The sequence below is a fragment of the Lolium rigidum genome, chromosome 1, assembly GCF_022539505.1.
Source record: "Lolium rigidum isolate FL_2022 chromosome 1, APGP_CSIRO_Lrig_0.1, whole genome shotgun sequence".
In the NCBI taxonomy this organism is placed as follows: domain Eukaryota; kingdom Viridiplantae; phylum Streptophyta; class Magnoliopsida; order Poales; family Poaceae; genus Lolium; species Lolium rigidum.
In genome coordinates, this window is record NC_061508.1 from 220,458,690 (window position 1) to 220,481,749 (window position 23,060).

At 47.4% G+C, this 23,060-nt stretch overlaps 4 protein-coding genes across 6 annotated transcripts; 1 reads left to right on the forward strand and 3 right to left on the reverse strand.

Annotated features, from left to right (window-relative positions):
• Positions 1–7,056: 7,056 nt before the first annotated feature.
• Positions 7,057–10,937, reverse strand: LOC124690389 (U-box domain-containing protein 24-like). 3 transcript variants are annotated; one of them, XM_047223794.1, is made up of 4 exons: positions 10,696–10,937; positions 9,434–9,970; positions 9,021–9,330; positions 7,057–8,840 (listed from the first exon to the last, which is right to left on the reverse strand). In XM_047223794.1, the coding sequence occupies exons 2-4, from the start codon at positions 9,968–9,970 to the stop codon at positions 7,210–7,212; spliced, it is 2,478 nt and encodes an 825-aa protein (XP_047079750.1). In that variant the 5' UTR covers positions 10,696–10,937; the 3' UTR covers positions 7,057–7,209. The 3 variants fall into 3 exon arrangements, with proteins under 3 accessions (XP_047079750.1, XP_047079737.1, XP_047079744.1); XM_047223781.1 differs by having other exon boundaries at positions 9,434–9,973; XM_047223788.1 differs by having other exon boundaries at positions 9,434–10,005.
• Positions 10,938–12,898: 1,961 nt separating this feature from the next.
• On the reverse strand, positions 12,899–14,552 carry LOC124683178 (BTB/POZ and MATH domain-containing protein 1-like). Its single transcript, XM_047217743.1, has 2 exons — positions 14,440–14,552; positions 12,899–14,020 (listed from the first exon to the last, which is right to left on the reverse strand). The coding sequence occupies exon 2, from the start codon at positions 14,012–14,014 to the stop codon at positions 12,926–12,928; it is 1,089 nt and encodes a 362-aa protein (XP_047073699.1). The 5' UTR covers positions 14,015–14,020; positions 14,440–14,552; the 3' UTR covers positions 12,899–12,925.
• Positions 14,553–16,083: 1,531 nt separating this feature from the next.
• LOC124690423 (BTB/POZ and MATH domain-containing protein 2-like) lies at positions 16,084–18,376 on the forward strand. The gene is made up of 2 exons (XM_047223814.1): positions 16,084–17,172; positions 18,187–18,376. The coding sequence occupies exon 1, from the start codon at positions 16,099–16,101 to the stop codon at positions 17,170–17,172; it is 1,074 nt and encodes a 357-aa protein (XP_047079770.1). The 5' UTR covers positions 16,084–16,098; the 3' UTR covers positions 18,187–18,376.
• On the reverse strand, positions 17,832–21,323 carry LOC124690413 (wall-associated receptor kinase 5-like). The gene is made up of 3 exons (XM_047223805.1): positions 20,352–21,323; positions 19,332–19,475; positions 17,832–19,238 (listed from the first exon to the last, which is right to left on the reverse strand). The coding sequence occupies exons 1-3, from the start codon at positions 21,286–21,288 to the stop codon at positions 18,037–18,039; spliced, it is 2,283 nt and encodes a 760-aa protein (XP_047079761.1). The 5' UTR covers positions 21,289–21,323; the 3' UTR covers positions 17,832–18,036.
• Between the last annotated feature and the right edge of the window lie 1,737 nt (positions 21,324–23,060).

The following is a 23,060-nucleotide window of genomic DNA, read 5'->3' on the forward strand; positions in this document are numbered from 1 at the left end:
AGCAGCACTACCAAGGTGACGACCAGCAGGACGCCTACGACAACGAGGAGTTCTTCTAACGTTAAGCGTTGGCCTGGGGATTAGATAGTCCACTTCTATTACGCTTCCGCTATGTATTATGTGTGTTGATCCTTAGATCAAATATTTGTGTAATATGGGATCATGTGATCTGAATTTGTAAGACAAGTACGGGTTGTAATGAATGATGACTTATGATATCGACTGTTATGTCTCGCAACAACAATCTTCCTGGGATTGTGATGTATGGCATAATAGGCATCTGGACTTAAAAATCCGGGTGTTGACATCGACGAACCTCTCGAAGCGGAGCTTGAGAAGGAGCGTGAAGCGGAGGCAAGACCGTCCGGATCTGGGGAAGGAAGCCGATATACCTGGACCAGCTCCAAGGAAGCCGAGAAGAACAAGACGAAGAGCGACGATGAAGACGCTTCTTCTCCGGCTTAGGAAGCGGAAAAGAGAGAGGCCCAAGCTGAAGACGAACATCCTTCTTCTCCGGTTAAGGAGAAGTAAAAATCTTGTTCATGCGGGAAAGTTATAAACACTGCATCATTTTGGCCCCTTCGAGGGTTTGTAATATAACTTAAATATTTGAAGTAGCTAGGAAGAAACGAGTGCATGGGCGGAAAAAACTTATCCTGCTATCCGTTTGATTATATATGCATGTTTCGTTATTTGAAAGCAATTGCTAGTTTCTAAGTTTTCCGGATTGCTTATTTGACCTTCTACGAGCCGGAAGACCTTTAGCCGGAAATGCTCGCTGACGGCGACGAAGCCCAATGGTGATCCGTCAATAATCGCGGAAACAAGCCCCCAGCCGAGGTGCCGGATGTCGCTACCAGGAATCCATAAGGTCGCAACGAAAAACTCATCCACCAGAAAACTTAAGCTCACGTCCTAATGGACGACTTTGAAAATCACAACTTTCATACACGCCTAGACGGAAACATCCAACTCTGCGGTTTTAGTTGGAAAACATACACGATCCATAAAATGAACAAGTAAAGGAGGTAAAAGACTCAAAGAGTGAACCGTATGCTTTATTTCATCGATCATGTATCATAACTATTACAAAGTATGTAAAGTTAAAATTGCTAAGTGTGGAAAGGACGTAGTTGTGCTATATTCCAGGGACGGTCTGTTTCATCGTATACGTCACCCGGATCCTCCCTCTTGCGTTTCCGAAGCCAATTGGCAGGTCTATCCTTTAACTCACGAATATCAACGAGGTAGTAAGATCTGTTATGCAGCACTTTGCTAACGATAAAAGGTCCTTCCCATGGAGATTGCAACTTATGCTCTTTCACCTGCCGAAGGCGGAGGACCAAGTCACCTTCCTTAAACAAGTGGTTCCGAACTCGACGGCTATGATAGCGTCGGAGTTTCTGCTGGAAGATGGTGGAACGTTGATCAGCTAGGTTTCGAGCTTCTTCGAGCAGGTCCACAGATAGTTGTTGAGCCTCATCAGCAGTTTCTTCATTGTAGGCGGAAACTCGCGGGGAATCATGGATGATGTCGGAGGGGAGCACAGCTTCAGATCCAGATACTAGGAAGAAAGGTGTGAATCCAGTCGATCTGTTAGGGGTAGTTCGTAAACTCCACAGAACAGAATCTAACTCCTCAGCCCAAGCTCCGGTTGCTTGTTGCAGCGGTTCTTCAAGGCGAGGTTTGACTCTAGCTAGTATGAGGCCGTTGGCTCGTTCGACCTACCCACTGGATTGTGGGTGAGCCACAGAAGCAAGGTCAAGCTGAATCCCTACGTCATTGCAATAATCCTTTAGTTCTCCATGTGCGAAGTTTGTGCCATTGTCTGTGATAATGTTGTGTGGGATGCCGTATCTCACTACGAGGCTGCAAACAAGTTTTAGTGCCGTAGCACCATCGGCTTTTCTCACTGGCTTTGCCTCGATCCACTTACTGAACTTGTCAATAGCAACCAAGAGGTACTCAAAACCACCAGGAGATGATTTCTTCAATTTTCCGACCATGTCAGTGACATGGATGGTCTTCAGCTCCTGAGCCGGAGCGTTTGGTTGAGTAGGGTAGTACTGGCAACCTCGACAAGTTTTGACTATCTTTTCAACATCTTCTTTAGTTGTTAGCCAGTAAAAACCTTGCCGGAAAGCTTTTGCAACGAGGGACCTGGGAGCGGCGTGATGCCCGCAATCACCTTGGTGGATCTCTCTGAGGATTTTGATGCCATCTTGATTGGAGACGCATTTCAGAAATACCCCGTTTGCACTTTGTTTATAGAGCTGTCCATCGACTATTGTGTAGGATCTTGCTCGTCTGACGACCTGTCATGCGAGGACTTCATCCTCCGGCAACTTCTGGTCGATGAGGTAATCCAGGAAAGGTTGGGTCCAAGCTTGAGCGATAACCATCACTTCCTTAGCCGGAGAGACCGCCACATCTGGGTTTTCCGGGTTAGCGCCCTTTATTGAGGGTGTCCGTAGGTGCTCGAGGAAAATACCGTGCGGAATAGGTTTTCTGTCGGATCCGAGCTTGGACAGCATATCTGCCGCTGTGTTGTCATATCTCCTGACGTACTTTACTTCGTATCCGAGGAAGCACTTGGCGATCTCGTCAACTTCATCTCTGTAAGCCGCCATAACGGAGTTTCTGGCGTTCCAGGTTCCGGCTACTTGTTGTGCGACCAGGTCGGAATCTCCGCAGCATATGATGTGCTTGATCCCAATTTCCTTAGCGATGCACAGACCATGTAGTAGAGCCTCATATTCCGCGATGTTGTTGGTAGCTTCGAAGTGAATCTGCAAAACGTACTGCAGTTCTTCTCCGGTTGATGACTTCAGGGAAACTCCAGCCCCTGAATCTTGATGCTGCTTGGATCCGTCAAAGTGCATGACCCAAGCTTCAGGTTCTGGCATAGGTGTGCCCTCCGACGCTTCAGTCCAATCGACAAAGAAATCCGCCAAAATTTGGACTTGATCGAAGACCTGGCTTTGTAGTTGATGTCGAAGGCGGAAAGTTCTATCCCCCACTTTGCTACTCGCCTTGTTGCGTCAGCGTTGTTGATTATTGTCGACAATGGAGCTTTGCTCACAACTGTCATGGGGTGCTCCTGGAAGTAATGTCTCAGCTTCCGGCTACCTAGGAATGCTCCGTAGGCTAGCTTTTGAAAGTGAGGGTATCTTTGCTTGGATTCCGTCGAGACCTCGCAAATGTAATAGACTGGTCTTTGGACTCCATACTCATGACCTTCTTCCTTTCGCTCCACCACAATAATGAGACTGATGACCTTGTTGGAAGCTACCAGGTAGAGGAGCATAGGCTCTGACTCATCCGGAACTGCCAAGATAGGCGGGGAAGAGAGTATATCCTTCAACCCCTGAAGTGTTGCATCAGCTGCATCATCTCAGACAAATTTGTTTGTTTTCTTCAGCAGTTTGTACAAAGGTAGTTCCTTCTCGCCAAGACGGCTAACAAATCTACTGATTACAGCAACGCAACCAGTTAATCATTGCACATCTTTGAGACAAGTTGGTCTCTTGATGTTCAGGATAGCCTTGATTTTTTTCAGCTTTACTTCAATGCCTCTGTGAGATACAATGAAGCCAAGGAGTTTTTCGGTTGGCACGAAAAAGACGCACTTCAGCGGATTCAACATCATCTTGTACCGTCGGAGATTTTCAAATGTTAACGTGAGGTCCCTGATCAAGTCGGATCCTTTCCGGGTCATGACCGCGATATCATCGACGTAAGCGTGCACGTTCCGGCCAATTTGGTCCTTCAGGCATCGCTGCATCGTACGCTAGTAGGTGGCACCTGCATTTTTCAATCCAAAAGGCATGGTGACATAGCAGTAAGTGCCAAAAGGTGTGATGAACGAGGTCGCCTTTTGGTCGGACTTCTTCATCCGGATCTGGTGATATCCGGGATATGCGTCAAGAAAACACAGAAGTTCCGCCCCTGCCGTCGAATCAATGACTTGGTCAATGTGCGGCAAGGGGAACGGATCCTTCGGAAAATGCTTATTCAAGCCGGAGTAATCGATGCACATTCTTAGTATTTCAGAATTCTTTTTGGGTACAAGGACGGGTTTCTGACCCAATCAGTATGGATAACTTCTACTACAAATCCTTCCTCTAGTAACTTTGCTAATTCCATCCCTATGGTGCGGCGCTTCTTATCTCCAAAACGTCGCATAGCTTACTTCACCAGTTTTGCACCTGGATTTATGTTGAGGTAGTGCTCGACGAGTTCCCTTGGTACTCCGGACATGTCAGAAGGTTGCCATGCAAAGATATCCATGTTAGCTCGCAGGAACTCGACGAGCGCGTCTTCCTATTTGGAATCTAGACCAGCTCCGACAGACACTTGCTTGGAACTGCCGCCTACCTTGAGGTCGACCTTCTTGGTGTCTATCGCGGCCTTGAACGAGGTCTTCTGTTCGGAGATCTCCTTCTTGGTGGTATGCATCTCATTCGGATCCACCGCGGCCCTGTAGCCTTGCAGCTCCTCTCTAGACAGTACAGATTCTTCAAAGGCGGCTTCGCCCTCCTCGCAGTCTCGAGCTTTCTTGTAGTCTCCGGATATGGTGATCATGCCATTAGGACTCGGAATATTGAGCTTATTGTAGATGTAACACGCCCTTGCGTGAAACTTGTGGTAGGTGGGCCTGCCGAAAATGACATGGTAGGAGCTCTTGAAGGGCACAACCTCAAACGTGATCATATCTTCGCGGAAATAATTAACATCGCCGAAGGCCACGGGAAGTTTGATGGTTCCCAGAGAGTTTGCCTTTTTACCCGGAACCACACCATGGAACTCCGTGGTGCTGTGCTTGAGCTGCTCCTTGGTAAGGTTCATCTTCTCCAGAGTCTCCAGGTACATGATGTTCAGGATGGCTCCGCCGTCCATGAGGCACTTGGAGAAGTCATACCCATCAATGCAGGGACTCACAACCAAAGCATAGCACTCTTTTGGGATGTCAGTCGGATGATCTGCCCTATCGAAGGTGCAAGGGTTTTCCGACCACTTGACGTATTGTGGCACGACCGGAAGCGTGGCGTTCAAGATCCGGAGGGCTGATTTTTTTGGCCCGGACCGTCGGGGTTCCGAGGAAGGTGTGGTATGCACCCGCACTCTTTTGACGAAGGGATTGGATTTGTTAGCTGCGGAACCCTCTTCGGGATCCGGCGAAGCTTCACCCTCTTCCATCGCCTCGGAACTGTCCTCGTCCTTCCCCTTGTTCTTACCTTCGCCTCCTTTGTTGCGTGGGAGGTGCTTCCGAGCGCGCTTGTATCCTGCTTCCGGATTGGTCTTGAGATCGTTGACCCACTTGCAGTTGCGATTGGTGTGAGAGGACTTGCCAGTAGCCGGATCAATATGGGACATGCACGACATGTCTCTGTATTCTTCGTAGGTTTGGGGAGTGCGGAACCTGCGACTGTGAACTCGTCAGCGCGCTGCTACCCCCTGCCGGCTCCGCCACCACGGCCGCGGTCTCTTCCGCCTCCTTAACCTCCGCGTTGGAATGTCATGGCTACCATGTCGGATCCGCCGCTCTTTTGGTCGTCAGAGGGGTTCATCCGCTTGTTGTTGTTGCTGCTGCCATCACGGTTCTTCTTTTGTTGATGCAGGGGTATGCTTGTGGCCGAGAGTTCTTCACCAGCGTCGTCATCAGCGGCGGTGTGAGTGTTGGCGATGTTGATCATGTCATCCAACGTTAGTTTATTCTCATTGACAAGGCAGGTTAGCTTGTGCCGAAGCAGCCCCCTCTTTGCAAGCCACCTATGAAAGCTAGCATTGTTATGCGGTTATCCACGTTCTCGCACTCGTTTCTTGTTGCTAACCACCGAGAGAGGAAGGCTCGGGAGGTTTTGTTCTTCTTCTGAATACATGCCTATAGGTCGCTGGCTGTGGAGGGTCTTTTGTAGGTGCCCCTGAAGTGTTTCTCGAAGGCGATCTTCAGGTCAAACCAGCAAAAGATGGAGTTTTCCTCAAGGTCGCTGAGCCAAGTACGGGCTAAACCAACAAGGTACAACTGGAGCATGCGGCAGGACACATTGGGGATCCCTCCGGCAAAGCTGACTGCGTTGAAGTAGTCATCGATCCAGGTATTGGGCCTTTCACTGCCATCATAATGCTTCAGGTTTCCGGGTAGCTTGAGGTTCAAGCCTTTTGGCTTTGGCTCCTCTCGGATCATCCTGCCAAAGCACTTTGGGCCGATGTATTCAACTATGTACTCGTTGAGACATTCCCGTGCGTCGCGCGAACCGTTGCGGGCGGGAGATTTTGAGCGGGAACGGGATCTCCGGCCTCCGCCCCCACCTCCTCCACTGGGTGGTGGGGAGGGAGATCTGCGAGGGGGCTGATGAGACCTTTTGCTTCACTCCAAGCCGTAGAAGGGAGATCAAGCAAGACCGTCGCCAAGCTAACCACCACATCCACTTAAATCTTCCCCCTTCATTCCAAGATGGCCTTCCTAGCACCCTCCCACCACTCTCTTGTAATGGTATCCATCATAGTCAGATTCATCATCATCAGCTTGTTCTTGTCGGCCAAAAGCTTAGCCATAGCTTTCTTCTCCCACGCCAAACAACCGCGCGCTAAACTTATTTACATCGTCTGTTTTGGCAGTTTTACGCGCGTGGGAGGGGATCGCTTCACCGGTGCGCGGAAAGGAGTGCTTCACCAAGGGCGTTAAAATACAGCACCATGGCGAGACTGCGCTGGCGGTGGCGCTGCCTGTCATCCATGGATGATTGGATTTCACTTGCCTGGTCATCCATGGATGATTGGATTTCACTTGGCTGACTACGTTTCCCTCCGTGCATGTGCTCGGGATAGGTGTTTTGTAGTCGAATTCCAGTGTATTCTTACCATGGGCAACTGTCAGCATTTTATGGTAAATAGACTTTTTCTTCACATATAGTAGTACTCGTTATCTCAGCAAAGCTGCTGCAACTTTCACAGTTACAAGAAGATGCTGTTTTCGATGTTGAGCTCATCTTTTCCATAATGTGACAACTGATTGCAAGCCCTCTAACCAATTGCATACACAAAATCATGCTAAAATTTTAGATCAATTACATACATAAAATCAAACTACTAGTGAATAAACCAACAAAATGAAACTGAATATACATCACTACACACGCAACGTCCCCTTTTGAACAGAAAAGAATGACAACAAGAAGTCGAGTGGAGGTGACGGATTTTCATTTTTCAAGGACGTCTTGCTTGAGCGTGGAATGCGCTGGAGAAGTTGGGAATCCTGTCAAGGTGACGGAGTGCGCGCTCGGCGGTGTGCCGGGTGCGGGGGTCGCCGTTGCGGTACGCCTCCACCAGCGCCGATGCCACCGTCTGGTCTACCGCCACCTCCTTCGCAATGTCCTCCACCCGCAGGATTCGCTCCACCACCCACACCGCCCGCCGCCGCAGCGCTTCCGTCCGGTTCTCCACCAGGATATCCACCACCGGCCGCAGCCCCTCTGCCTCCCCGAGCACCACCACCCCCTCCGCTGCGTCCACCCCGTCTCCCACCAGCGTCGACAGCGCCGCCAGCGCAGCCTCCACCACCTCTGGGTTCAGGTGATCAAGGCACGCCACCAGCCGCTCCACCGCCTTCCCTCCAGCCCCGCCCTCCGCCAGGCAGAAGCTCTCCCGGAGTGAGCAGAATCCGCCGTGCACTCGGCAAACCCCAGCCTGTCGAGCTGCAGCTGCCGCCGCTGTTGACGATGTCCCCCCGAACAAACATGCGCACGACAAGAAGCCAGAAGCTGCCGGCGGCGGTGGCTCTGGGATGGTCGTGAGGTTCCTTGTCTCGAGGGACAGCTTCTCCAGTGCCATCGCCGAGTAGAGCTGCACCGTGTCCTGCCCGTTCACCTGCAGAAGCTCCACAAAGAGTGGCGCCAGCGCAGCCTCCCTGGCAAACTCCACGTACTCCGGTGCCTCCTGCAGCGCGCACGTCAGCCTGTACATTACCTTCACCATGCCATCCGTTAGCGGCGTCGTGTACCGGTTCCCACGGATGGCGCCCCGCCGAAGCTCCGCCAGCTTCGAGCTTAGCATCCCAAACGCTCCCAGCTCAGACAGCTGCCGCGTCAGTTTCGAGTCTCTCTCCGGAAGGTCGCCCAGCAGGCCCACTGCGGCCGCTTGCTCCTCCGTCACGCCGCTGCCTCCACCCTCGGAGATCACCCGGAGCAAGCTGCTCAGGTGGCCGCCGAGGGCGTCTGCGAGCTCGGCGCCCATGTACGGCGACACGTTGCGCAGGAGCTTGAGGGACTCCACGCGGATCTCCTTATGTGCGGCCTCCAAGAACTGGATCAGGCTGATGGTCGCGCCGGAGCTCTTGATCGCTGAGACGACATCGGGGGTTGTGTCCGGGGAGCTGGTGAGGCCGACGAGGACGTTGAGAAGCTTGCACTCCACGGCGGGGCCAGTGTTGCTGATGAGATGAAGCAGACTGTGCACCACGTCCTCGGACAGGAGTGTCTGTCTGCCGGCATCGTCAAGGGGGATGGAGCGGAAGCTAGCGCCAGAGGCGACGAGGTTGGCGAGGATGGTGGCGGAGACCTCCTTGAGTCTCATCGGAAAATGGCTGCTGGCACCAACGGAGAAGAGGTCCTTGACAAGGGGAGGAAGGATGCCGGCCTGCAACAGTATCTTGGCGCTTGACTCATTGGATGACATCTCCCTTAGTGCTTTCAAAGTCGCCTCCCTTGCCGGCAGGCCACCTGTCTTGATGATGCTCACCAGCAACGCCCCAACCTGCTCTGCCACCACCACCTTCACGTCATTAGCCAATGCAAGCTCCCCAAGGTACTCAGCCATGGTAACCTGCACCTCAGGCCCGCCTACATTTAAAAAATTGTATAGTATCAGAAATGGACCATGTTATTTCAAAATTTCCTTCTGGAAAAATACAAAACCTCTAGTTTAAAACAAAGGAGCATAGTATCAGAAAGTTTGAGAAATAGCAGAACTATAGCAGAGATGAAGCAAAATAAAGATAATGCAGGCTGGCAAAATTTTACCTTCAAGCAGCTTGGTTAGGAGAGGTTGCAGCCTGCCATTTTCAGCCATTTGCTTGATGTTAGTGTCATACTTCTCCAAATTCTTAAGTGTCTTCTCTGATTTGTCCACTGCCATCATATTCTCTGACTTGCTACTCCCCATACCAACCAGCAGGAGTATAGCCCCATAGACGGCACCAATCCTTTCGCACACGGGCTCATACTCTGAGAGCTCATACAATAGGGAAACTGCTAGTTCCCTCTCCTGGATATGCTCATTCGACAAGAACTTTATGATGGTGCGCACGGTGTCACCTTTCCCCAGCTCTTCCTGCAAAAACCAAAATATATAGTTACTTAAACAGCATATATAGACTGGATCAATGTGGAAACTCTATCGAACCATCCATCCATCCGGAGGGGGGCAGAAAAACCTTGTTTTGATCATTGTCCTCGACAACGGCGCGAAGGACCTGCAGGGACTTGAGCCGAACCCTCCTGCTGCTGCTCTTCAGCATGTTGGCGAGTGCCGGTATGATACCCTGGTTGCGCACTAGGTTCTTCTTGGCGCTGCTCCTCTGGCATATCTGCGAGATGTACGCCAGGGCGTGGAGTGTGTCTTCCTCCCCGGACTCGGGGTGCACGCAGAGGGCGGTACACGCCTTCTCGAGCTCCTTCTCATCGTTCCGGGACCTCCACTCATCGATGACATTGCGCAAGGCGATGCTGGGGGTGATGTCGGTGCTGCGGAGCTCCCTCTGCGTGAGAGGGCAGGTGGGCTTCCTCCCGTTGTCCCTGCACTCCCTGAACCACTTGAGGATGGCCTCACGCTCGAAGGTCTGACCCGTCTCGATGGTCACGGGGTCCTGCATGACCTGCTTGGTGAGAGGGCACATGAAGGCCTCGAACGCGGCCTCCTGGTAGAGCTCGGTCGAGTGCTCCTCCAGGTCGCCATCAGAATTATGGGCCATCTTCTGGTTGTGCAAATACCACAGAAATTCAGAATCTGGGCATCCCAGGCATATGTAAATTACATGACCGCTTCCGGTATAACTATATATGGTTGCAGAGACCTATCATCGGCAATGGCATGGATACAGCAGCAGCAGTACTAGCATTTAATCTGATAATAATGAGCACAGATAGTATATAAGTTGAAAAAAAAAAGATGGGGATTGTGAAACACAAATTAACAGGATTAAAAATCACAGAGGTAGTTGGCTGGCACCAATGAGCTAAGCATAGCTGCTTTTTAGCAAAGTTGTGGATAGGTGTTCACTTCTTTATCTGAATTTAGGTACTGTCCATAGCAGCCAGTCATCGATCTAGGGATGAAATGAAATGAAATGATGATGTAGCATAGAGTCTACGCACAGAAAAATTAAGCGCTATGCAGCATGGCATGGTTAGCTTAAAATGCAATCATGGAGCAAGTTTCGTAGACAAAGCAACGCAAGGACTGAAGCATTAGAGTTGGTAGTCAAAGAAGGTCCGAAAACTCGTAGTGTGTAGAACCTAGCTTCAAATTCAATGGGGACAAGCAAGAATTGGGCGTGGGTACCTCAAGGAAGCTAATCAAGCCTAAAACCCGTAGCTTATTCAATGGGGGCAAGCAAACAAAGCAATTGATCTCCGGCGGAATTAACAGACATGATTAGAGGTAGCGGAGGGGATCGAATCGAATAAAAGAACAAACCTGCAGGGAGGAGAGGAAACCGGAGCTGGATCTGCGCGGCGGCGCCGGCAGCGTGCAGCACGGAGGCAAGGCGGCGCGGGAGGAGTTATTGATGAATGAGAGGGCGGAGGGAGGGGAGGAGCCACGGCACGGGCAGAAGGAATTGGACGGCGACGGCGACGACGACGACGACTTGTATAATTTGTTAGGAGGGAAGGGAGAGGGAGTCGTAGGCAGGCAGCTGGGCTGAGCTGAGAGCTGAGCTGAACCGGAGAGGACAGAGGCAGCCAGCAAGAAATTCATTTTCTTTTCATGATGATGACTAAGCAATCTATCAATGACTCTGACCCATTACTAAGTAGTAGGTGGTAGGTGGCTAACTGTGCCATTATGACTCTCAAATCTCAACCAACAAAAATAAAGTCTTTGAAATACTCAGCTCACTCCAGGAATGGGTCTTGTTTTGTTTTGGTAAATATTTCCTTGTTTTTCTCTTTTTTTTTTTTTTTTTTTTTTTTTGCTTAGAGCAAGTCAGTTAGTTTCATCAGCTGCATCGTCATATGCGTATGGGAACCCTTTGACCGTTTCAACATTTCAGCATTTCAGTCAACAGCTACAGAACCCTTTCTGGGATGCAACCATAGAAATGTCAGCTCCTGTTATACCAATCTGAAACATATAAGTCCCACCTAATCCTACTAGAAATCCATATGGCGAGTTGTCAGAGTCAAGCGCACTGGCCATGATCAACAAGTCAGAGCAAGAGAAGAATTTTTTAAAAAAAAGTCAACAGAGAAAGCCCAAAGGAAATATGTTCAAATGGTAGATGATGAAACAAATATCCTTTATGTCCCATTATTTCTGACACGTGTCCACCGGATCTTTTGCAAAACTTCTGGAAAGAATGAAAATTGCACAGTAGTGATTCTAAGTTTCAGACATGAACGGTCAAGAACAGAGAAGGCAAGGACGATAAGGATACAGGGAAACAATTATTGCTTGAAAATACTCAATGGAGATAAAGGATTGGTCAATCAACTACAGACACTAATGCTGATGCATCAGAAACTTAAGCCCAGCTCTTACTGGGACGCAGCTGCAGAAATCGGAGCTCATGTTGTACCAAGCTGAAAACAATACAAGTCCCACCAAATCCTAGGAGGCGTCCAAATGGTGAATTGTCAGAGTCAACAAAAATCCAAGCAACTGGCCAGGATAAACAGGTCAAAGGAAGGGAAGAAATAAATGAAAAGGTCAACAGAGAAAGCCCAAATAAAATAGGTCCAAATGGTTGATGATGGAAATGATTCTTTTAAAATGTCTCATTACTTTTATATGTACTAACCAGAATGTTTGCATAACTTTACAGAAATAATGAAAATTAAATAATAAAGATTCTGCCAGAAAATGCAAGGAGGATAAGGAAACGGGAAAACAATTATCGCCTCAAAATGCTCATTCAGGTCATATTAGGCAGTGATGGTCAATCAAGTTAATGACAGCTTAGACATAAAGATGACATATTGTTCAAATTAATGGATCTGTCAATGAGCAAAGTGGCAACAGACAACTTAGCCAACAGTAGAAGCAACGTGCTCCACTTCATAGTTAGATGACTTCCAAACTGCTGGCACCTGTGAGTTAAATAATGGTACAGTATTTCATCCATCTGACCCTTCAAATAATCAGCTCAGAAAGTATTTATCCTTTTTATCATACAACAGATTGCCACTAAAAACAGCACAACACCGAAGGATATATACATGTAAAGATGGCAATAGGCATTGAACTGTCAGCAGTGCTATAGCAGCAGATGTACTGAACGACAAGCATAATCATACTTCTCTACATGGAGAGATCAACCGTGGTAAACTAATTCGCTTGTTGCAAATCGGAGCGAAGGACCAAAGCAGTTGACAAAGTGCAAGTAGATGGACCAAACCAAAACAGGTAGTGAATTAACATAAATGATTGCACATCATTCAGAACATACTTGCTAGAGCATATTCGCTAAATCGACAGATAACTTGACCCAGGAATGCATCTAAGACCAACATTCACAGCTACAAATGCATGGCCAACATGGCATTAACAGTTTCTAGCAATAACATAAAGAGTTACCAGTGCAGATTTCTTAGATGATTTCTCGGAGCATAGGGATCTAGATAAGCACATTACATTTTTTGGGTGGAACTGGTCCTTTCGTTGGCAAAAGAATTCAGCACGTAGCATTGTAGCTTTTACTTGTCCTCTAACGAAAGCTTATGCGAGCACGGCTCCTCTTCTCCCAAGCATCTGTTAATGGACAGGGAGAACTTCTTTTCAAAAGCTGGTACCCTTGGCTTGCCACCACAGCATCGATTCTGTTGGAAGAATCCATAAAATCGACGCAAGCTTCCTTAAGCTTCTGGCAGTTGTACTTATCAGCCAGCCACAGCACACCAGCCACATTCTCCACATCAAGGTCCGTGCACAAAATGCGTGCACACATAAGCTTCAACCTCTCTAAATCATACTGATCCGCAGCTGCAAGTAGACTCTGGAGCACAGCATTATTTTCATCTCTATCGAGATCATCCATCTTAGGCAAGGAATCAGTGTAAATGAAATGGAGCAGAGCCTTGAAAACTGTCGGTTCCATGCGATTGATGGTTATGTGGCTCTTCTTCTTCATGGGTTCACTGAGCTGCTTCTGGAAGACCGATGACCTTGCAGCAAGCACTGCCCTGTGTGCAGCAAATGTTTCTTGTTCAACTTTGAAGGTCACATCTGTTGTAGACGTGTCCTCCAACATCTTCCCAAAATGCTGTAGCGCGTTAGGCGGAGGCACATGAACTTCACATAAGGCTTTGGTTTCAGACACCCTTAATTCGCCTAAAACAGTGATGACACATTCAATCACAAGGCAGTTATCTCGGACATACACTGAATCCTCCAATGCCTCCCTTCTTATAAACCTCTCTTTTCCCCATGTAGCCTCTTCAAAACTGTCAGACTTGAACCGAATCGGATCCTCATCCTCTCTGAAGAATGAACACCACGACTTGGGCTCTCCGGTGACTTGATTGATCAGCCTCAGGTCAACGAGCGCCGTCGCCCCATCATACTTGCTCATAAACTCAACGAAAACCGATATGAATCCCTCGCTGTCATCCCCGTAACCATGCGGGTAGTACAAGATAGCCCAGTCGAATCCCCCAACCCTGAAGGTGCTGGAACGGATGAAACCATCGGCGTTAACGTCCGTACCAACATTCCCGTAGCTGTACTGGCGGATCTTGAATCGGTGCGCGCCTCGCAGCATCTGCGTTGTGCAGGACGATATGGTGGTCGCCGCCATCACTCTCTGCAACATTTGCACATGCATGTATGTCAATATATCTATCTACAAGAGTCAATTGCACATTCGACTATTTCAACCGAACTCAAAAGGTTCCATACAAAAAAAAATGCAATGCCCGATTCAGAGCTCTAGATGGAATCAAGAAAGAACTCGCATTTCATCCAATCACCCAACAAACCCCAATTCATGTTCTAAGTGGAACCTAGAAAGGGTACGCATCTGATCCAATAATCCCCAATAGATCAAACACAAGATGGTGGATTTCGGATTGAAACAACCAAGACGAACAACTCGTGGCCTGACTATGTTGTTCTTTCTTCTTGTTATTTCAAGCAATGCTGCCTGGATTAGGCTGGCAGCAGGGGAAATTAACTAGGGGGGTGGGCGCGGAGGCGCCGTCGAGCTGCCCATAGCCTCCTTACCTTCAGTGTTGCCGGCGGCGGAGAGGCGAAGCTACAGAGTGTTTCGTAGGAGGGATTAGGGTTTTGAGAGATGTGGAGCGGACGAGGGTGAAAGGGGAGAGGTGTGGCGGCTGTTCTTGTTCCTTCTGTTCTTCGCTATTGAGTATTGATCGAGAATGGTAAAATGGCATTCCCGTCCCGGATAAAAATATAAATAACCCAATCAGATACTGTGGGTCAACAATAGATTACCCACTATCCTATATTCCTATTTAATTTGATAAAATAAATAAACTACTCTCCGGTCTAAAATATTTATCTAAAAGTACATGTATTTATTTTATAAGTGTTTCACTGTATTGAGTCGCTCATTTTAGATGAGTATTTAGCTAATACAAATTTGGCTCCTCCAGCGCCTTACCTTGTTAAAAAAACATCGAAAGAACTAGGAGTGTAAACAGGTCGAATCGAATCGGATTTTGTTTATACCATAATATTTACCATATATTTTTCTCGGATTCGGATCAGAGCAGATTTTAACCGATTTTGGATTTAAATGTGAATATACGAGACATCGGATTCGAATCGAAAATGGGACGGACTCGGATCATAAAAAAAAGATAGTTATAGTCCTTGCGAATCTTGAGAGGGATTTTAACTTTCAATTTTGCGTAGTTAAGAAGAAAAAAAGATGCAATATGCTAAAACTCAAGCATTGGTGGAAATTTAGAGCTAAACATCCTTACCAAATGAATTTGACAACTCAATAGCTACTAACCTTGTGAGATTGACTTGGCCTTGGCATTGGACTAAAAATATCAAATTATTCGATTTTAAACCTTTAAATTATCCTAATTAAATTTTGGATAATCCATATCCATATGCTATTTGCTATACCACATCATATGCCGTATTCGGAGCACTACTTCGAAATCGGATACCTTATATATCAGATTCTTTAAAATCAGATATAGATACCTTAAAACGGTTTCGGGACCGATTTCAGCGCGAAATTATACTATCCATTTACAACCCTGACTAAAAAGTAGGTACTAATATGTAAACAGCCCAAAAAAGAACTAGGGCGGGGGAAGCACCCAACCATTCTCCCCAGTCCCCACACCGGCCGCCTCTTCTTCACTTCTCCAAAACCCTAACCCCCAGAGATTCAGCCGAAGAACGCACTCTCGCTTCGCCTAATCCGCCGGCGAAACCTGACGCTCCGGGAGAGACGGACGGAACGAGGGCGCCCCCAGAGGTATGTCTGTTCTCGCCACCTAGTACATTCGTCGTTTATCGCTGCTGTCTGACCCTCGCCCTGGTAGCATTTGCTGGAATGAAAGAAGAAGGTAGACTGGTGTATTGTGATGTGCCTATATTGCTTCAATCAGAAGTCCACCGACTTATCTTGCAGAATCGTGAACGATTGGGTCAAATGCATGTCCTTTATTGATTCCAGTTAGAATATGAATTTGGGGTTTGTTCGGTGACTCGGCCAGATTTGGGTCCTTTTGGTCCTTTCATGATTAATGGGATCTGTATTTTCTTGTTTGTATGGATCAATTCCATCCAAGAGATAAATGCGTGACTTGTTTTCTTGTATATACATGTACTAACTCAGATAGTACCTGTGCAAATGTTGCAGGGACGGTCACCACAGCGCACCCCAAGCAAAGAGCAATGACATCAACCACAGAATCTTCATGCACAACCCAGACGGTGCAAGGCACACACCGGTTCCAGATCTGCCAGTTCAGCTACGGGAATGTTGGTGACAATGACTACATCCGCTCTGGAACCTTCAGTGTGGGGGGATTCGACTGGGTTATCGTGTACTGCCCAGACGGCGATGGCGTCGATGGTGAGGAATACATATCGGTTTACCTGGAGTTGATGAGCAAGTATGCGGAGGCTTCGGCGCTCGTGGACCTGAGACTGATCAACCAGGTCACTGGAGAGGCGTGCACGATATGCGCGGAGAATGAGGTGCCAAACCAGTTCAGGTCTAGCAGCTTTGAAGAGGCTACCTGGGGGAGGGAAAAATTTATCAGCAAGCGTGCTTTGAAAGATTCGGTGTATCTTAAAGATAACTGCCTTGTTATTGAATGTGTCGTTACCGTGGTGAATGAACTTAGGGTGTCTGGAAACAAAGCATTCTATGAAATTGAAGTCCCTCCCCCAAATGCACTAGAGCATTTTGGCAAGATGCTCAAGGATGCGTCCAGGGCAGATGTGACCTTCAAGGTTCGAGGAGAAACGTTTCCTGCCCACAGGGCAGTGCTTTCTGCCCGGTCGCCGGTTTTCAAAGAGCAGCTCAGTGAACCCATGAAGGAGAACAAGATGCAGCATGTAACTATCGATCGCATGGAACCGGCGGTTTTCGAGGCTCTGCTCCATTTTGTTTACACTGATTCCTTGCCTACAATGGATGATCTTGACAGAGATGAAAAAGATGCAGTGGTCCAGCATCTACTTGTAGCAGCGGTTCAGTATGGTCTAGAGAGGCTGAAGCTCATGTGTGAACGCATCTTGTGTATGAGCCTTGATGTCAAGAATGTGGCTGTTATACTGCGTCTAGCTGATCGACATAACTGCTGGAAACTCAAAGAAGCTTGCGTCGATTTTTTGGTTCCTTCGGAGAGAATCGATGATGTGATGAAAACCCATGACTATGAGACTATGAAGTTGTTTTCTCCTTCTCCATTAGCAGATGTGTGGGAGAAGAGTCGTCGCTCCCGCAGAAGTTCCCCTTAGGTAACATGCAAAAGCTTTGCAGGCAAAGCATGTACAGTCAGCAGACTTGGGCTGAGTACTTCTGTCAACAGAGTCACTGTAGGTCTTTATTGAGTCTAGTTATCTGTTAATGTAGTGGATATGTGCCTGCAAGTATCTTATGAATGATGTGTGATCATCGGTGTTTGTTGCTTCTGTTAGTTATGCCTATCCACTCTATCTTGTCTTGAGTTACTTCGGTGTTGCAAATTCCTTCAGTGTTGGGATGTTTTTTGCGGAATCCTTTTGTTTGATTAAAGGATGGATGATGTCAACTTGCACTAAGGTCGCAGACTGCTAGCAGTTTCGAATTTTAGAGTCATTGAACTGGCAATTCAAGCATGTTGCTGCTATTTCTCATTACTACCGTTAGGTTTGGTGTGGTGTCCTTGCGGTGTGGAGAATTCATACCTGCTCCCTTAATCCAGAGATGCACTACAAATTTTGGTAGAACATCAGCTGTTTGACTTTCATGCCATCCAAGTTGTCATATTTGTGCATATACTCAATGTGTATCTATTGCTTTCCACTAAGATGTTTGGATGAGAAATAAGGTTGCAAACTTGTTCATATGTGAAATCACTTTTAGGATACGGTGTGAGAGCGTTAAAGTGGTGTGGAGAAAAATATATACCATGATAGAAAAACCAGGGAAACAATCATAAACTCTTCAATGGAGTACACGGAGCAATTCTTCTACTCCTGTCTCAACATAGTGAACTGACCAGAAAGTCCGCTACTGACAAGCAAGTTAAAACTCTCTTTAGTTACGACAAGAAAAATTACAAAGTTATATCTAGGAACCGAGAAATATTTGGGAACTGGAGTAGCAGAGGACACAAACTGTCACTCCACACTGAAGAAAGTACTAGATGACTCTGAATGACCCTTGTCGGCCATATGAATGTCAAGAGGTTGATAACTACTGACAAATGGTTGGGTTTCTTCGTCGTTTTCTTCAATAATTTTACAAGAGGTCAACCTTTTTTTTCGCAGGTATTGTAATGTACTCTCCACTTGCTTCATAGTAGGCCTTTCTTCTCCCTGGAGACGCAGACACATCTCGGCAAGAGAGGCAATGGTATTGATTTCATCCTCATTTGCTTCTTCAAGAACTTGAGTAGCCACCACCTCTCTTACTGGTCTCACTTTGATCTCTGAAATGAAGTAAATGGACAAGTTCTGATAGTATTCTCCACCTGCATTGCTTAAGAAAACAGGCTCCTTTCTTGTAAGCAACTCTATGAGCACCACACCAAAACTATACACATCACTTTTCTCATTTAATTGCCGAGTATGATAATATTCTGGATCCAAGTATCCAAATGTTCCTTGTATATTTGTTGTCACATGGGTTTGGTGAATAGGAACTGTTCTTGAAGCGCCAAAATCTGAAACTTTAGCAGTGTAATTCCCATCTAACAATATATTAGATGACTTCACATCGCGATGAAAAACTGATATCGAAGCAGATGTATGTAGATAACATAGTGCTCCAGCAGCTTCTAGGGCGATCCTCAAACAATCGTCCCAAGATAAAGACAGCCTAGTAACCGACTCACCATGCAGAACGTCAAATAAAGAGCCATTAGGGATAAAATCAGACACTAAGAGGGGCACCTCTGTTTCAAGACAGCATCCAAAGAGCTTCACTATATTTCGATGATTTATTTGGGACAGAATGACAACCTCATTAATAAACTGATTGATCTCAGCTTCCTCAACAAGTTTCGATTTTTTTATAGCCACCACGCGTTGGTCAGATAAGATGCCTTTGTATACCATTCCGTGTCCTCCACGTCCTACAATACGAGTTTCATCAAAGTTGTTTGTTGCCTTCTCCAACTCTTCTAAGGAGAAAATCATTGTCTTGTCACTTGCATTTTCATCCGATAATATGAGTTGTTCCAGTAGAAGGCCATGGTTTTTCCGGAAATACATCTTTCCTTGTTGTTTTTTGATACGTCTTTTCCATTTATAGAAGAGGAATATCCCACACAAACCAACAAGCAGCATTCCCAAGCCAACACCCAGTCCAATCGTAACACCTATGTACAAACATATGCCACATAAGGTTTTTTTTTTTTTGACACAAAGGTTTTGTTGTTTTTATAAACCATAGAGTAAGTGTAAGGTAGTACCTATGATAATATTTTGATGTTTGGTTGAGATGCACTGCATTCTGCTTGGATCATATTTTGTTCTCTGAGGACAACAAATGAAGTCTCCGATGGTATTGTGGCATGTCCCATCACAATTTCTTTTATCAAGACACTCGTCAACATCTGGATGTGAAGCACAACTTGGTAAGGCGCGACAACAAAAATGTTCAAAGTTTAAACAACGAACATTATTTCCCTAAGATAATATGTATGCTTTTTGACAAGGTTAGTAAAGACTTGACTGATGCACGTGCGGTCGGTACTATGTTTTCTGCATTGCTTGACTTTTTTAAAGCCTCGTGTCCAAATAGCTCTTAAGTTTATGCAAAATAAAAGATTATCTGAAAATATACATTAATCTAAACAATTAACCAAAAGTTAAGGATCCATATGAGGTCTACTACATAAAATATATAATAATTGCGGGAACTGATTTCCTGGCAACTTAAGAGGTATTCTCAGAAGGGTAAAAGGACCGCCCCAAACTCAGATCTTAATAAGACTATAAGAGTAAAGAAATGAGAAGATGAGAAATATCATTTGTCAGATTGGGTGAGAGTATGGATGCCTTCAAGTCCAGTTTTACTAGTGTAACTAGAAATTTTTGCTTGGGTACATCAGTTTAATAGTTCTCTCTACAAACTAGAGTTGAGGGAAAAGTTGTTTTAGTGGAATTTTTTACTTGTAAAGACTAACTGGGTGATGTACATTTAATAGTTCACACCGGAGTACAAAATTTTCTTAGTGGAATGCTAGTTGTATAATTTTAATGATGTTGCCATTTGCTCAAAAGTTAAAAGTTATGTTACATTTTCTGACAGAATTTTACAACCACTTTTTAAATATACCTATCTGAGATTCAAGTTGCGCTTGCTTAACTCGTTTTTAGAATCTGTCCTGCAAAACTTGGTAGCATTAGTTAGCTGGTACTTGTTGGGTGGACCAAGAGGTGCATTAATATTGGAACCTTGGATGTATAGTAGGAATGACTTATGTTACCTTTGCATCCGTATTGAAGGTATGGATTTCCTTGGTATCCTTTCGAGCAGTTGCAGATGTAGCCTTGTCCAATGGGCGAGTCAACGCACACGCTGTTGTCGCTAACGCAAGCGTACGAGCTCTGCTTGGTGCGGGCTGACTCGCACGTCTCCCCAGCCAGGGTACCAATAGCCCAATCCACCACCACCGGCGCCTGCCCACCGTAGGCGTCCATGAACGCTGATGAAGTAAGGTAGCTCGCCGAGAAGGTGAAGTTGGACGCCTCAACCAGGGCCGCGTAGCTACAGCTGCCGCCCATCCCCTTGGTGCTGAAGTTCTGGTCAAACCACACCCGGTAGTTCTCCAGCCCCCTGGGGATCGCCGTCCGGCAGCAACCTATCCCCTCGCAGGCGCCGTCCGTCACCAAAGAAAGGTTGCCGCCCTTGCACGTGGCACCGCACACGGCCGTGTAGGAGCTAACGTCGTCGGTGTCGCCGATGTACGCCAGCGTCTTGCACCCGATCACGGTGAACTTGTTGGCGGTGTCGGAGAGCCTGAAGATGGCGCCTTGCAGGTCCATGTTCGACGGTGGGCTCTTGGTCTCCATAAGCCCGGTGGTGGCGTTGTAGCAGTAAGAGGAGATGTTATTCAGCCACCGGACCTGGCCATGCTGCAGCGAGATGTCCAGCACCTCCTGGTTGATGTAGTATAGCCTCTTGCCACGGATCCCCTTGTCTCGGCAGGCAAGCTTGAACCCTTGACGGGTCTGGTTCTCGGCGATTTGGCACCCATCCTCGATGTCGATGCCAAACGGGTAAGGGATCGCCACTCCCCCGCATTCCCGAGTGCAGTTGCCCGGCGGCACCAACGCTCCAACGTTGCCGGCGAGGTCGAACGCCGGCTGGAGCGCTATGACGAACACGACTGCAGCAGCTGCTGCTAAGGTATTGAAAGCCATGATGAGCTGCGATTTGCAACTCTTCCTATTCAGTGATTTCGAGCTAGCTGCATAGCTTGTTAATAATCTGAAATTTCAGACTCTAAATAATGTATTGTCATGATTATATATATGCAGATACATGCACATATTCGTTTCAGAAAGAGGCTTCCCATCAATCAATACGGTAAGGTCAGAGTTTGGACTGGTTCGTCCTGGTAAATTTCTTTGCAGATTCGTGTTTCCTACCAAGAAAAATAGACACTGAGTCAGGGTGACTTATTCCATTCAGCAGTGCTACTCGTGACTTGTTTAATGGGTCACTTGCATCAAGTATTCAAGTGTAACCGGCAACGAACGAGTATGTCTATTTTAAGTGGGACCGAACGTAGTTAGCTTTTTCTAACAGTGTGGAGGATGTGTATGCTGTGGTTAGTTCGTTAATAGGATCTCTAAGGGACACGGACACATCCATTTTAGTTCGTTTCGGTTGACCCATGCATAGAAATGCGTATGTGTTCCCCTTTATCTGTTTAGGTCAGGGAGCAAATTCAGTGGCAAGACACATTTCTAGGTTTTCGCGGGCGCGCCACCTAGTCCTTGTTACCGCTGGTGAGGTCGACCAACTCCGGCACTAGCCATGGATAAGGCCACGTGACCATCGGTGTCGAAGCTGAGGCTGTAGTCGCTGGAACCTGGAAGGGCCGTGCAGGCGTGGGCCACGCCGGATGGGCTGGCGTTGGTGCGCGCCACTTGTTCCATGGCTACGCTGGAGGGGATAGTGTAGTCCTCGGCGGCATGGAAGGGTGCCCTACCGCGAGCGCCTGCAACTGCACAATTGAGGCCCTACCAGATGGCTAGGTCCTCGAGCTCCGAGGAGGCGATGGCCAGTCGGACAGCCTCATCGTAGTCTAGCTATGGAGGGGGAGTTCTTCCTCCTTTACATAAGCTAGCTGCTCGCGCTCCCACGCGAGGAGGCTGACATAATCAACGGTGTTGTCCCTCGGCTCCTCGCCTGGGATGTTGTCATTGCCCACGATCGGCTCGTCCTTGTCAAAGGCCTCCTATTGGTCATGAACCTCTACGTTGAAGTAGAAGATTCCATCGCCCAGGAAGCCGCTCGGCGTCACGACTCCCATTCACATCGGTCGTACGAGGTGATGTTGTATGCGGGGTCGGTGAGCAGATCCGCCGGCAGCGCCCGACAACCTCGTATCTCCTCTCGTCGATCACGTCCATCTCGTGGAACCGGCAACACTGACACCTGGCGCAAGCTAAGCAATCAGCCGGTAGGGAAGTGGCCGGACGCCGTCCCACCCTGTTGGCGTCCTCATGTGGTACAATGACCACACAACGTTGAAAGATCGAGATGTCGCCTAGAGGGGGGGTGAATAGGCAATTACAAACTCTTGCGGATTTGTCTTGTATGAATGCGGAATTAAACTATCGTTTAGTTAACAAGCACAAACCCTAAATATGCTAAGCTCAACTAAGTGTAACAATAGCAACTAGAGCTAAGCAAGATAGGCACAAGATATATGTAGCACAAGTGATAGCAAGATATATGTACTTCAAGCACGATGGCTATCACAAGGAAAGAGAGCTCGGGTATAGAAATAACCGAGGCACGCGGAGACGAGGATGTATTCCCGTGTTCCCTTGCTTTGCAACAAGGTACGTCACGTTTGGAGGAGTGGAGGTCCCACGAAGGATTCCCCGCGCCACGAAGGCTCACCCTATTCTCCGAACCACACCCACGAAGGATAATGGCCCTTTCCTTATGGTTAGCTTTT